At 38.7% G+C, this 15256-nt stretch overlaps 1 protein-coding gene across 1 annotated transcript in view; it reads left to right on the top strand.

The window, feature by feature from the left end:
• Positions 1-15256, top strand: part of wdr11 (WD repeat domain 11) — a 55879-nt gene that overhangs the window by 2350 nt on the left and 38273 nt on the right. Inside the window, exons 4-10 of the mRNA XM_005473868.3 lie at positions 151-324; positions 647-848; positions 6008-6173; positions 9078-9180; positions 9869-10067; positions 10807-10907; positions 12922-13098. Of these exons, the coding sequence (XP_005473925.1) occupies positions 151-324; positions 647-848; positions 6008-6173; positions 9078-9180; positions 9869-10067; positions 10807-10907; positions 12922-13098 (1122 nt within the window). The remainder of the gene's footprint in view (positions 1-150; positions 325-646; positions 849-6007; positions 6174-9077; positions 9181-9868; positions 10068-10806; positions 10908-12921; positions 13099-15256) is intronic.

Genomic DNA, 15256 nt, shown 5'->3' with positions numbered 1-15256 from the left:
GTGGCAGTCCTGCCAAGAAGAGACACTGAGCCGATGGTTTGCTGTTGACTATTTGTTTTCATTAGGACGCTGTTACTGCCGCTCCTGCTGGTGCGCACTACGCTTCCATTCTCACCTCCTCTTCTCTGTTTTGCTCGCTCCCTCTGTCAGACTTGGAGTGGCTGTGGAATCAGGATGCGTCTCGTGATCTCTTGTTAGCTGTCCATCCTCCCAACTACATTGTTCTGTGGAATGGAGACACAGGCACCAAACTGTGGAAAAAAAGCTACGCTGAGAATATCCTCTCCTTTTCTTTTGACCCTTTTGACCCTTCCAACATGGCATGTAGGTGAACAAAATACTTACCAAAAAACTAATGAAGCCTTTGAATTCATTACTTTGCCACCCACATACACAGGGCATGCTTGATCTCTTAAATTTACTGCTTATTGCAGTATGGTTGAACATATCTTATATCTGAAAGCATGTGACTGGTATTCTGTGATACCAACCATTTAACCAGTGGTATTTTTTTTGTGGAAAAAGATAAGTCAAAGCAGAGACTTTCACAAATAACAAATGGCAAATTGAAAACAGAATATTGACGTTTGACAATCTGTAATAAGCAAATTAATCTTTATAATGTTCTTCTGTCCTTTTTCTCCAGTGCTGACCAGTGAAGGGATCGTCTTCATTACAGACTTTTCTTACTCCAAACCCCCAGGCAGCGCTGGCAAAAAGGTCTACATTGCCAGTCCTCATGCAAGCCCAGCGCATACCAAACCTGCACCTGCAACAGCTCCGGCCCCTACTGGTGCCAAGAAGGCCCTTAACAAGGTCAAAGTGCTCATTACCAATGAAAAGCCCACGTGAGTGAAATTAAATTAATTTTACTTCCTCGACTTTATTTTTAAAATATTTCTGATCTTTTTTTTTTGAGACACATAGACTGTTGTTTTAAGTTTAACAAGTCTAATGAAGCTCTGATGTTAGCAGTATTGTATGGTTTTTAAGACGTAACTTACTGAAAAGCCAAGATCTTCATACACTACAGCATGTTAATCTTTTAATAAATGTCTGAATTTCATCTCAACACTTATTTAGGTGCTAAAGGATAATCTGTGGAAAAAATTTGTTACACGTGTTAAGTCAGTTTTTAAATCAAACTTCCTGCAGGTTATGTCACCCTTCCGGTGTCATGTTTTATTGAAATGCTATGTCTCAATGTTGTCCAGTTCCTTTTTTTTTGTCTCTTTGTAAGTTGTGTTGCTGTTTCTCTCTTTGTTTTTTGATGAGTTTATGACTTGTTCAAAGTAAACTACAAAGTCTTTAAGACAGCGGTCTCCAACCCCCGGGCCATGGACCGGTACCGGTCCGTGAGTCGTTTGGTACCGGTCCGCGAGAGTTGAGGCTCGGGTGTGAAATTTATGGTTTTCAGGGGTTTTTATCATTAACTCGGTTTCCCTGGGTCTTTTCCTGTGTTGTAGTTGTGTGTCTTATTTTGAAAGAAATATTTACGTGTTACCATAGCGACCAGAGAGCATTAAGAAGCAGAGAGGAGGATGTTACTCTCAATGTTGTTGGCGCATTTCACAAGGACGCTGCTAATAAAGTTACACAATTACACAGTGAACTCACGTTTATTATTCTTTTTACAAAAATACCACAGTTTTTGTCTTGGTGATATCATTTTATTTTGTTGTATTTATCTGTGACACCTTAAAGGCCGGTGATTTCTAAGTAAACACCAAGGTTTATTTACTATCATATGAACTAAATCTCAGTTACTAACCAAGCTTTGTAATATACAGAGCTGGAAGCATAGACTGTTTGGCCACAACATGAAAAGCAGCTGCCTAATATCAAGTCAGTGCCTGTCGTGCCTGCAAAACACTCTGAATGATCAAACTGACTGTAAAGTTTTATCCATTTATTTTACATTTTCAAAACTTTATTTTGAGTTTTTATATTTTAATCGGTGAAGAGGTTTACAACTAAAGCTATGAAAAGAATGTGAAGTTCAATTAAGTTTTATTTATATATTTATTATTTGATCAAAACAGCGATTGACCTGCTCAACCTGATTCATTGCTGGGAGAACACTTTAAATCAGTATTACTGCTGGATTTGTTTGTATTTTCTCAAGGAGGAAAAAGAGACATTGTCAGTGAAAATGTTGATTCTCTTTGGATCTGCCCTCACTTGTGAACAGATTTATACAAATTTAAACAACATTACCAAAAACATGCGCATTTTTGTTCACACTTAGTTTTGGAAATGTTGATTAAATGGTGATAAAGTCTTTTCTTTCTTATGCCTATTTCACATTTTTATTGTCTGATATTATTGATGTAGTTTCTCACATGACACCTTGGGGAATATTAATAGCTCCTGATCTAAAATAAATTTTGATGTGTGAGTCCAGAACCACTTCTCCTCGGTCCAGTTCTCACATGCCCATTCTTCTGTGAAGAGGGGTCAGCATGAGCGGTCAGACCAGGCTGTTGTTATGCATGCCTATATACAGTGAGCTCTGTATTTTGCCTCCTTTCTGTCATAGCCAGCATTATTATTTTCATCACACTCTTGCCCTCATCAAGGTCACTAAGATTACACTTGCACGTTTTCTGCATTCTAGACATCATATTCAAGATCTGGCAGTTCACTTGCTGTTTAATTTCTCACACCCTTAGTCAGTGTAACAAGATAATCAATGTTATTGACTTCACCTGCCAGCGGTTTTAATGTTGTGGCCGATTGGTCTTTCTGTAGAGTATATTTTACTCTCCACTGTGTTACCTGAGACCTCCCTGTTCATTTGACAGCAAAGCTTCTCCAAATTATGTGAACAGAAGTATTCCAGACACTTTTTCAAGCCTAACCAATAGAAATGGCCCGACAAGCAACATTGTAAGAAGCAGGTCACGGAGCATTTTTGTTGACAGCAGTATGGACTAACACGGTCTATTTTTATGTTTGGTTTGTTTTGTTTTTTATGTTTTCTTTGGTCATTGCAAAAAACCCCCCCAAAAAACAGGACCAGCACCTTTCACTACATAGATGACCTAGTTTTGATGTAACTGTCTCTCCAGCACAGCAGTGAGATTCCTCTTTAAACATAGATCAGATGCTAAATCAAGTCAAGGGTCCGGGAGTAGCATTTCTCAAGAGAATAAGGAAGGATTTGATCACTTGGTATATTTGCTACATTGATTTTTAATTCTGAAACGCAGCAGAAGTAGTGATGTACTTCTTCTGGCTTCTTATTCCATTAGTTGACAAACTTGATAAATTGTATAAGCCTTAATTTAGAAAAAGTTGCATGAGCTGTAGACTTGTTTGATGTGCTGGCAGCTTCCCGCTAGAGTGGTTGTGACTGTCAGGTTATTTATAGCAGCATGCCCCAGTCTCTCTGTCCACCCACCAAGCCAGTTCTGATAACAAACACTCCATTAATCTTACTTGTCTTTATTCTCTCGTGCCTTTCTCATTTTGTCTGTTTTAGTCTTCTATCCATGTGTGACAACTTCCTTCCTCACCTTTAACTGTGTGTAATTGCTATCCAAGATGCTGTATTCCTTCAGTTCGCCTTTGTCTACAGTCTCTACTCTCTCTGGTTCTGTCTGCTTGTGGTTGATAAATGGAGGATTTAAACAAGACTCTGCTCCCCCACAGTGTTATCAGAAACTTACTGAATACAGTATGGTATTGTGTGCATTAGTGTCCCATCAGGGAGCCATTAATCTGGGTGTTAGCCACTAGAGATTTGGTTCATTTATCAAAATGAAGTCAGCTATACTATTACATATACAGAGCAACGTCGACTAATGTATGTTTTCTTTTAAACTGACAGAAATATTTATAAGTTAGATTTTAAAAAAATCTAAATAATTCACGAAGATGCTTGAAGTTGTAGTTCTTATGATTATGAAAAAATCATAATGTTATGGATAAAAACAGTAAGTCTGAATAATCAGGCCTGTTTTTAATTCATGGCTTCATCTGAAATCATGTTGTGTGCAGAGCGAGTAGTTTTCCACACAACAGGGAATGGCAAAGTTCATTATCTTGCCGATGAGTTGGGGGTTCTGTCTGACTGTAGCTGCTCTTCAGATTGCTGATCAAAAATTGATGAAACTGAATCTCTTGATTTGGACACATTCGATGAACAGTCGCTAACCACACCGACAAATGCACAGTTAATGCCATCTCGCTGGTTTCAGGGCAGTAGGATGCTGCCCTGCGACTGCACACTGGACTTGTTTCAAAATTCAGAGGTTAATCAAGCAAACATTCAACCACTTATTCCCAACACTGTTTCCTTAGGGCAGCTGTGGCATAAACCTTAGAGTTTTATTTGAAGCTTGGCTACAGGTAGTGTGAGAGCAATCGAAAAAGAAACAACATAACATGAAAGAGAACCCGATCATTCACAGACATGTACAAATATAATCACAAGAGTGATCAGTATGTGTATAGGAGTGACGTGACCGAAGTATTTTAGGTTATGGGGTTTTTTTGGTCCCTCAGTGTGGGCTTCAGTTCAGTTTCACCTCCAGCAGCTGCCAGTGTGTGTAAATTGAATTTGTATTGTGTAGATAACAAGCTCAAGGTGCTGTGACTGCTGTATAAAGACAGTATTTGACTTTAATGTCCTTTGGGCGAGTTAAATAATAGAACCTTGAGAGTGCTTTAAAACTTTAATAAAGGCATTCACCTTTGCTATCGAATGTCCTGCGTCTTTGATAGCAAACTCACTGCGTGAGCACACATATGTGTATGTACTTAGCAATATGTAACTGTGTGTGATCCTCTGACCGCTGTAGCCTTCATGTCTTATTCATAACAACGATTGAGAGGGCGAGAAGGGCGTGTGATGTTTTGGTAATTGGAGAGCTGAATATTTGAGGGCTGCAGGTCTTTTTATTTCCCTTTTCTCCCTTTTTACTTTTTTCATTTCTCTCTGAAGATCTGTTGCTTGCAATCTAAGGTCTGCTTCTTTCTGATGTTCTGCCTTTGGTGACTCAGACATTTTAGCCTCTGTCTCTTTCTTTTCTGACTTCAGTAAGCTGCTAAAAGTGTAATTTAGCTCAGTAACTCCTGAAGGTTCCCCTACTGAGTCTATTTTATCTGTTACACTTTCCCCAGATGATAATGATCTCCATTGTGTTATAAGGTTTGTCTCTCTTTTATTTGATCTTACCGTGACCTAGAGGAATTCAGCTGTTGGAATGAGTTGTGGCTGTAGACCTGCTCGTAAGTTCAGTGAAAATCGGCTCTTTTTCCTTCTTGAGTGAGCTGTACTGAACAGAAGTACCTGTGACCGCTTTGCTGTGATACGGAGAGATCAAAACTGGTTGCCGCCACAGATAATAGTACCTGTCATTAATTTAGTCGCACATGAAAGAAGTCGCTGTGAATAACAAATCAGAGCAGCCAAAAATAACGTAAAGGAAATTCTTTGCAATTCTTACAGTACCTGCTTAGTTCATCAGCCAACCAAAGTGCCTTTTCAAATTTTCCCTGTGACTCACAACAATAATAAGTCATTCATTCTAGCTTCTGTTTGGGAAGACATGAATAAATATCAACTTGTCCTTAGAAATGAGAGAATTTTTATATTAAACTTGATTCAGGAATTTTAAATCTAGCATCATATTGGTTTGCATGGAATTTGCATATTTCATATGCATGTGTTGTTGTTACAGCAGAGTCTCATTATATCCTGATTTATCTGGAGAATAAGACTGACTTACTGAGCGGGCTATTATCTAACCCTCATTTCTAGTCATCGTAATTAGCATTTTTCATCTTCTGTGTCCATTAAATTGCGTCGTAAACAACACGACAAAACAGGCAATTCCAGGACATGCTTAATCCTTGGATTAAAGAAAAATCTTTTTGTCAGTAAAGATTGATAGTTTATTATTTCCCATTCCATCTAGTTTGTTCTCAGTTTCAGTGTCAGGCTGTTTTAACTAACTCCCTGTTCTCATTGTTGTCATTCCCCTGCTGTCTGATGCTTTAGGGCAGAGGCTGTGACGCTGAACGACTGCCTGCAGCTATCCTACCTACCTTCGAAGAGAAACCACATGCTGCTGCTTTATCCCAGAGAAATTTTGATCCTGGACCTGGAGCTCAGTCAGACGGTGGGTGTGGTGGCCATCGAGCGCTCCGGGGTTCCCTTCATCCAGGTGAGGCACGCTGCAAAAATACGCAGCAAATTCCCTTAAATATGGATCTCGGTGAAACTTGAAGAGATGAAAGTTAACCTTAAAACAGCATTAAATTTTCAGGCTCGGCGTTCTCACCAATCTCTTACTCTTGACGTTATGTGCAAAGTTATTTTTTAAACTGTTTTGCGTTGACACCGTAGTTGGTCTAGGTGAAAGGATGGCTGTGTTATGTGGCTTTAACAAACCTCATATATCAACATCTTACTTGAAGAGCTTTACTGAAATCTGTCTTTTTTATGGATGATTCCTCCAGGAAGACAGTTCCTCCTGCCACAAATGATAAAGTTCTTAAATCTTTTTGCACCCGCCTTTGCAGTTGTTTCTCCTCATCAGGTGTGACAACTGCACATCAGGACCATGTAGTCATTAGCAACAAGGGGGGGAGTCCCCCCCTGCCTTTATACTGCCTCTCCACAGCGACAGACTTGACCTTTAGGTGCCAATTCACTTTCTTTTAAAGTCTGGATTTCTAATTGGAAATTGATGAATGCTGTGGGGGTATTACACTGAGGATTTGTCACAGCTCCAGTGCCAGTAATTGAACAGAAACTGTCTTAAAGTCGCACCGTTTGCTCCCCCTTTCTCTACTAACTCTCCGTCTCCAAAAGATTGACCGTTGTGCTGCCCTGTCATTACAGAGTAGCTCTCCTGATTTTTCACAGCGATGGTTCTACTGTATTTGAGACCTAATGTGCCTTTTTGAAAAGTGTTGAATTTCATGCCTGAATGTACATGCATGGAGCAGTTTGCAGTTATTAGTTCATCTCTGCAGTCGATGACATGTTCTGCTTCTGTGAAATTGCGCTCTGTTCTTTGTATTATTGTCCTATCATAAATCATACTTTATTTGGTTTGTCACTGATCTTGTTTTAATAAACGTCTCTATGGTTTAACAACACAAAGGTAGAGAATGAGCCTTTGTAGTCAAGGAGTAAGATCTAAAGTCACCAGGGGCAGAAGCAAAGGGGTATTACTCAGCTGCCTAGGCTCTGTCTGACCAACGCCTCCTTTCTCTAAGTGTTATAAAGTGCTTGTCTTCCAGCCAATTTGCATGACTGATGACACAGCTTAGCAAAGGTCTATGCTCGAGTGTACAGAGGCTCCACTGTCAGGTTGGGGCATACATAGTGTGCAGTTGCCAGTTTGTCAGGTCAACATGGCCTACAGTCATTTTTCCATCTATCAATAGCAAACTAATACAGAATCCATCAATTTGTTGTTTATCTGTTCATTTTCAACAAGGTGCTGATTTACTTTGATTTCAAATGGCTGCTGATTGATGTCTTGCAGTTTTTGTATTTGAGTATTTGGAATATTTTGTGCACTGGCATAAATTGAGTGAGGTATTATAAAATGTACAGTATGTTCAATGAAACCAGACGTTCAGAAAGCCAACAGAAGAAGCAATGTGAAGATGTCAGCTTTGTGATTAGAAAATAGCAGTCACAACTGAATGCACATATTTGTGAACATGATGAATTTAATTAGTAGTTTGATTAGATTATCTGTTAGTAACAAACATAAGTTAATATGTTAATTGCTGTCATGAATTAATAAGGTATAGAAACATGAGAACTGCATTGATATAGAATTTATTGTACAGATCATACCAGGTGAGCTCTGTAGGGCTTTTGTCATACAAAATGTGAATAGATTTAAAACCTGTTAGATGGTAGAAGCTTTAAATAACTGAACACTTCATTGTTATTATGTTGCAGTTTTACACACAAAATTCAAATCCAGTCCAAATTTCTTTATACAGCATATTTAAAACAACAAAGTTAACCAAACTGCTGCACATGAAACGGAGGATTACACAATAAAATAACAGATGCACATGCCCACACACATCAATAAATATATTCAAAGGATTACAGAAATGGATCTGATATTTATACAACACTAGAACTGGCCCCAAAACGCTGCTGCTTTTTTGCACTTTAAGATAAAACTATTTTCAGAGCTGTTAAATGCAAACAAGTCATTCAGTGTTTTTGATGACCGTCTTGTTGTCAGTTATACTCCGAAAATGTGAATTTTCTTTGCTTTTTGGAGGGAGAATGTGTTCCTTGACTTTTTTCTTTACACTGACCTGCCAAACAGTATCTTCGATGCAATGTGGAACAGCAGTCACTTCAAAGTGCTTTATATTGTAAGGTAGAGACCCTGCAATAATACAGAGAAAACCTCAGCAATCAGACGACCCCTTTTGAGCAAACACTTGGCGACAGTGGGAAGGAAAAACTCCCCTTTAGCGCGACAAAAGCTCTGGGAGGGGCAGCCATTTGCCACGACTGGTTAGGGGTGAGGGGAGAGAGTAAAAGTGTAGAATAATTACTTGAAGTAATGAATCCTGCAGTATATTTGCATAATTCATCATCAGGATAATTTATCAAATGTATCCCTTTTTTTGTATGATAATAGATCTTGCCTGCTGTAGTCAGCAATATTTTAAATTCCCACCTTCTTAGCTTATTGCCCATGTATTTATAAAACATGACTATGCCATAACATCTTAAGTCTGCACAATAATATTTTTCCCAATCATGTCATCAGTATGGCCCAGGAGTCTAAACCTTTGGCAAAAATCCCTCCTTTTTAGACTAGCATGAGATCTGACAAGCTAATTAAGCTTAGCCCCTGTTCTGTTTTTCTCTGTTTGTGCCAAACAAATTTACACATGTAGATTTTGATGAGTGTATTAGGGGTTCTCATGCTGTGGAGCAAATACATTGGCAAATACATGCAGTGCTTGGAGCAAATGTAAACACCACCTGTTCAACATTAAGTCTCAAATAGACATTTGGCAAAGTCACAATCACACATGATCCCCCTTTTTTTTCCCACTCCCTCTGTGTTTAGGTGATTCCCTGTGCTCAGAGAGACGCCCTCTACTGTCTCCATGAGAATGGTTGTATCACACTACGAGTTTGTCGCTCCACGGTTGCCACTGAGGAAGCGGCGGGTATGAAACCTCTTCACAATGGTGTATCCACTCACAATCTGCACATAGCCGTTGTGCTTTACTCACTCCTCACTTCAGCGCCTAAGCTGCTCCTCACTTCAGTGCTCCATCCCCCAGTCATCATCTATTCAGCCAACTGCACTGCAATTGGATCCTGTAGCCTTTTTTCCTATGCTCCAGCGGGCATTTAGCCCCTTACTGTCTCATTTATCTTTGGCTTAGCGTGATAGGCCAATGGGAGACAATTGTCTCGCTGAATCTCTCTCTCTCTTCCTCACTTGCTCTCCTTGCTATCTCCTCCACACACATCTCTCTATACCCATTTTCCTTTTTTTTCCCTGAAATTTCCTCTTGTATCTCTCACCTACTCTTTTTACTGCCTTAAGTCTATGTAAAGCTCTCTATTCTCTCTATTTTTCTTTTTTCTAATGTGCTCAAAATTGTTCTTTCAATCGGATATACTCCCATTCTTCTTCCTCTTTTTTTCCTCTGTTGTCAGTATTATGAACATCTACTCTGTGTAGACTTTGACATTTTGTATTTTTTTTCCTCTTGTTTGTCCTCAATCCACAATTTCCATCATGTGGTTTGTATCTGCCACTATTTTTCCTGCACGTCGACCTCTCTGTACATTTTCTCTCTCCCTAATTCTTTGTCGTATTTTTCCCTCATTCCTTTGGTTTCCCAGACCCAGAACAGAGTGTCCAGGAGCTTGTGTACGACCTGCGCTCTCAGTGTGACGCCATCCGAGTCACGAAGACTGTCCGACCATATCGCATGGTGATTTGCCCCGTCAACGAAAACAAGGCTGCGCTCATGGTCAGCGATGGCAGAGCCATGCTGTGGGAGCTCAGAGCCCACACTGGCAAGGCTGCTACCAATCCTAGGTACACGCACACGTATGAAGAAAGCCAAATAATTCTGCAAAGTTACATTACAAATTTCACAGTTGAAAGCTAGACGTAATGGTTAAAAGTTTGACTGCTTTGTAAGGTGACTCAAGCTGACTTTAAATAATAATCCTCTGACCTAAATGTAGTCTTCATCGTGACTGGTGCAGGTGGGCTGTGCAGAGGGGTTGGGTTGTCGTTGACGTGTCTTTTCGTTTGATGGAGCGTTCCCTCGCTGCTGTCGAGAACAGTTTTGTATTTCTCTCTTAAGTCGGGTTCCTACGTGAGACAGAGTGAATTCTGCCTGCCTGTGAACAAGCCAATTTAATGTGGGCAAACAAGAGAAATCTACAGCATTAAATGAAAAAGGGATGACAAGTTTTTGCTTTCCGTCAGTATGTGAGGAATTTTCTTATTATAGTCTTGTTTGAATTCATTTGCTTGACAGGTTGGTTTTCTGTTTCACGGCTAATGAGTTGCAGAAGTTTTCTTTTGCAGTGCTCTAAATTGACAGTCTGATGTTTCCTAAAAGGTTTTTTAGCTTATGTTTGATATAATGACATAAATTATACTCTCAGTGAGGTGCGTTTTGAAAGGGAAAGCTGAGTTAACTAAGGAAGGTTAAGACGCAATGCATATAATTTGTATGCAGCTTATGAAATATCGCATGTGTTTATTCATTTATGTCACTCTGAAGTTCATGTGGTGAATGATTCTTTCTCTTTCTCCACGACAGCTCGGGTCTGTCGCCGCTCTACTCCCCTGTGTCATTTTGTGGAGCTCCACTGGGTCCAAACCAGAAAAAGATTCAGGATCTGTCTCTTAACAGCATGATTGGTATGCCTAAACACACCACCACCATCAACACTCCACTACAAGGCGCATCTCAGACAATATAGTTTGCTGTTTGAAAGGCAAAATGTCACACATGTCACATCTTGGTGCAGCTGAAGCATTCTCATTCTCATCATAGAAGGATGGTTTTCATTTTTTGAAAGAAAATGTGAAAACTCAAAAACATGAAGGGAATTAGATTAGTGTGTGTGGATGCTGCAGGTCTTAGTGTATCTTTTATTGTACCTCTGCGAGTTGAGTGGGCCTCGAGGCACCCCTTCAGTTTCTGCTTTAATGTGTGACTGCTGGTTTCTCCTCTGTGCACTTCACAAGCCAGCCTTATTCCCCCGTTGGGCAGCTCTGCACAAAGAGTCCCATAGATGCATGGCCCTTCCTCTCTTTCCCCTTTTTTCCCTTTTTTTGTCTCATCTTTTCTGCTTATGATGTCTCTCCTTCATTTAATTCCTTTTTTCCTCTCCACCCTCTCTCTTTATCCTCCCTGATGATTTAAGGCTGCCTGTCAAAAGATGAATGTAAATGTAAAATTGTAATAGGATGATTTTTTTTGTGTGTTAGGTTTGTCATTTGTATTAAGTGAGAGTTAACTTGCATTGAGCGGCAGACCTGTGGGAGGTGGATGGCATTAGAGGGGAGGAGTTTTCTGTCTCATCCTTTAGATAGATATATATATATGTGTATATATATATATATATATATATATATATATATATATATATACATACACACACACACACACACACACACACACACACACACACACACACACACAGACTGAAGCCATCTACTGCCTGGAGCAGTAGCTCTGTTTGACAGTTGCTGACTAAAGCTCTTGTTATGAGGAAATATCACTGTCATGCAGGTTACTTATAGTCTGTGAAAAAAAACATGCTTGTTATTACACTGAGATGTGGAAAGAGCTGGAAACTAGACAACCATTTTTTCCTTTGTTGCAATTTATGGTAGGCACAGTGTGGTTTGTTTGGGGTTTTTTTTTTTTTGTTTTATTTGTAATTATATTCTAATCTTGTGTTATTATAACTCCAAGCTGAAAGACAATACACATCCAGTGTAAAGAAATCAAGAAAACCAAATGAATTATTTAACAAGTGCCATTTACAACTTAATGTTTGTTCCTCAGAGAATACTAAAGCTCTCCAGCAGATACACAGATAAAGATGATTTATTCGTTCACAGTGCATTAAAATGCGCAGTCTGATGTGCAGTAATGAAATTGTTTTTTTTAAGCGAATTGCCATCACATCCATGTCTCAATCTGTGATTTTAAAGTATTGAAAAAACTTGTGGTTACTTATCTCGTAAACCCGTTCTCTGATAACATGAGTGAGGTGTCTCACTATTGGAATGCTGCTATTAAGCTTTTTACAAGTACGAGGTGTCTAGAGTTCTTAGAAAATATGGAAAAAGAAATGAGAGATTCATACCTCTATCAATGATTTCAAAAGATTGGGATTGTTTTAACATATTTTGACTTATTCCTTCCCAAGGGTGCAGATGATACTCTGCCACAGTCTTGATTTGGGATGATTTATTTCCTACACAATATTCAAACACTGTTTGTTTCACATAATGTAGCATCTTGTTATTGCAGTTCACTTGTTGATGTTGCTGCTCTCAGGAAGCTTCTGTTTATATTTTGTTTATGTTTTTTTGTCTTACATTTTGTTTATTTTGCTTGGGTTTATTTATTTCTTCGTTGAACATATTCATACAGATGGTAGCACCCCAGTGTTGCTGTCTATGTCTTATACAGTGATTGATTTACAGAATGACAGCCTTCCCTCTACATATGAGCTGTATAAGATAGAATACAATGGTGACAGTGATAACGAAAGAAAAGTCTTGATTTTGGTTAGATTTTCCTAACCTGTTGTTATTTCATTATTTAAGAGCAAATAAGAGGTAGTTTTTCACATTATGTCAAACTTAAAACTTGACGTCTTGTCTTTTTATTTTATCTTTTTTTGTCCATCTCCAGGTCAGACCTTGATAGCTGGTGAGACTCTTCCTACATCTTCCAACCAGCAAGAAGTCCAGCTGAAGTTCCTGCTAACCGGTTTGCTGTCTGGTCTGCCACTGCCACCATTTGCCATCCGCATGTGTCCACCTCTTACCACCAAAAATATCAACCACTATCAACCCCTTCTGGCTGTAGGTAGGTAATAGGAAACCAGTTACTCGCAATCACGCAATTCTGCAAAACTTTATGACAAATGAGTCACTACCGCTGGCATTATGAGGTTTCTGTTTTACTGGAAAAAAACCAAAAAAAGCAAAACAAACTATTGATTTGTTATATCATCATTTAATCATTATAACCACGCAACAGAGTTAATTTTAAGTGACGTTGGTAAATTCCGCAGAAACTGTAAATGCAGCTAACTCTAGTCTAAATGTCGTGTTTTTGTTGAACCGTATACGTTTGATTTGCTTTCTTTTGAGTTCACATTGGCAGTCCTACAAGTCCACTAAAGATTTTAACACAGTATTGCTGCTGTTTTATCATCATTACCTACTATTATTGACAAGTCCTTGATACACAACCAAGTGAATTAGATGTCAAAGCATTAGTAAATTAATGGTGGCAAAACATTTAAGCATTGACTGTATTATCCGTGAGTAATTGTCAAGCTAGGGTAAGTTAATGTTGACGAACACTTTGGTATTTGAGACCGAGTTCGTGGCCCACTGAGGAGCGAAAAAGGACTTTGGTTCTATTATTGGGTGACGTATTCTTCCTTTGTAGCTGGCCGGGTTATCTTTTGCATTTGTTCATTTTTTTTAAAAACGCTTCTGTAACTCGAACTGGATTCACCTTTGGTTACCTTGGAAACCAGTGCTGGGTTTTTCAAACCTCCCGTCTCTCAGTGTGAAGATGCATGTTGACTGCAGACGATAATTAAACATCATCGACACTGGAATGGTAAGAAAACAAGCTTTGTTTAGTTCATTTCATTTGTAATTGATGTTGTATAGTGTGGAGGGCTTTACTGTAAAAAACACAAATGTTTGAGTGCACAAAAGTGACATAAATAGTTTTATTTTTTATGTATTCTTTTCTAAATGTGGTTCCTTTCCAAGCTGAAGTTGTTTAAACGGAAATTAGATAGAAAGCCTATTCATTGTTTCTCTGTTTACTATTCACCTGGATTAGCTTTCTTATTGCTACTTTTAAAAAAAAATTCATTATTTTTTAATTTTTTTATTTCTTTTTTTCAATTTTAAAGGTCAGACGAATTTTCCTTGATGTGTTTGGGTGATGATTTTTAATACAATTGCTGTTGTTGCTGCAGTGTTTTAGCATTTTACCGCACTTATTATTTCTGTTTGTTTATGCCAGAGGGGATTTAAAGATGGAGGAATGCCTGATAGAAGATTAACACCAACAAAAAAAACAGACATAATTCATGGATGTAAGTTCTTTAACGAATATTTACTGCGTGTAAAATTTCCATCTCTGCTTCTTCTGTTGGCATTTAGTAGCTATAAAGACATTTTATTGTAATGTCATTGCAAAAGGGATCAACAGCAGTTGTAACACTTGAAGTGATCTTATTTTGGCCCCATTGCACTGATTACATCCCACAGATAACTCGTATTTCCTTAAAGCAGCTAATACTTAAATAAAAAGCTCTTATTGACTATTATTATTCACATAATTGTAAGTGATAGTTGTTATATACAGCTTTATACTACAGACTAGAGACCAGTGTGTACCTGCCTATATTTAAAAGGCTTCCAGAATGAGTAGTAGTATATCAGCTTGTGATGTCATAACCCCTGAGAACTGCCCTGAGCAATAAATTCCACAATCCAACTGTGCTATTTTTTTTCTGTTTTTTAACACAGAGAAAGCCCCTTATTCAGTTCGTTCTGGATATAGCTGCTGCTACTGTCAGATACGGGCACACACATTGTTTAAAGTTTTATAGAAAATTTCAAAAAGTTATCAAAAGATAATCGACTTAATGTTTCACTTCTACCATGCCCAGTTTTTCTGTGCATCAGGAGACCTCTTCCTGTGTGATTTGCTAACCTTACTACACTGTTATGACTGGCTTTTTTTTTTTATTGTCCATCTCTGTTTGCTTCACAGAACCACAGCTGGAAATATCCAGACAGACCTCATGATGAGTGTGAAGATGTTTTCAGTGAATAACAGCTGGATCAGTCTATCCACACTGTAGAGAAACAGCATTGCTGTAACCAATGTGGGAAAAGCTCCCTGTATTTATGAGACTGGAATTGTTATCACCTTATTCACAGAGGCTCAGCCTCACAAGTGTAGCAAGTGTGCCAAATGCTTCCACTGC

This window comes from Oreochromis niloticus, linkage group LG13 (assembly GCF_001858045.2).
Source record: "Oreochromis niloticus isolate F11D_XX linkage group LG13, O_niloticus_UMD_NMBU, whole genome shotgun sequence".
Lineage (NCBI taxonomy): Eukaryota > Metazoa > Chordata > Actinopteri > Cichliformes > Cichlidae > Oreochromis > Oreochromis niloticus.
Note: the sequence above shows the minus strand (reverse complement) of the source record. Positions and strands in the feature narration are given on the sequence as shown.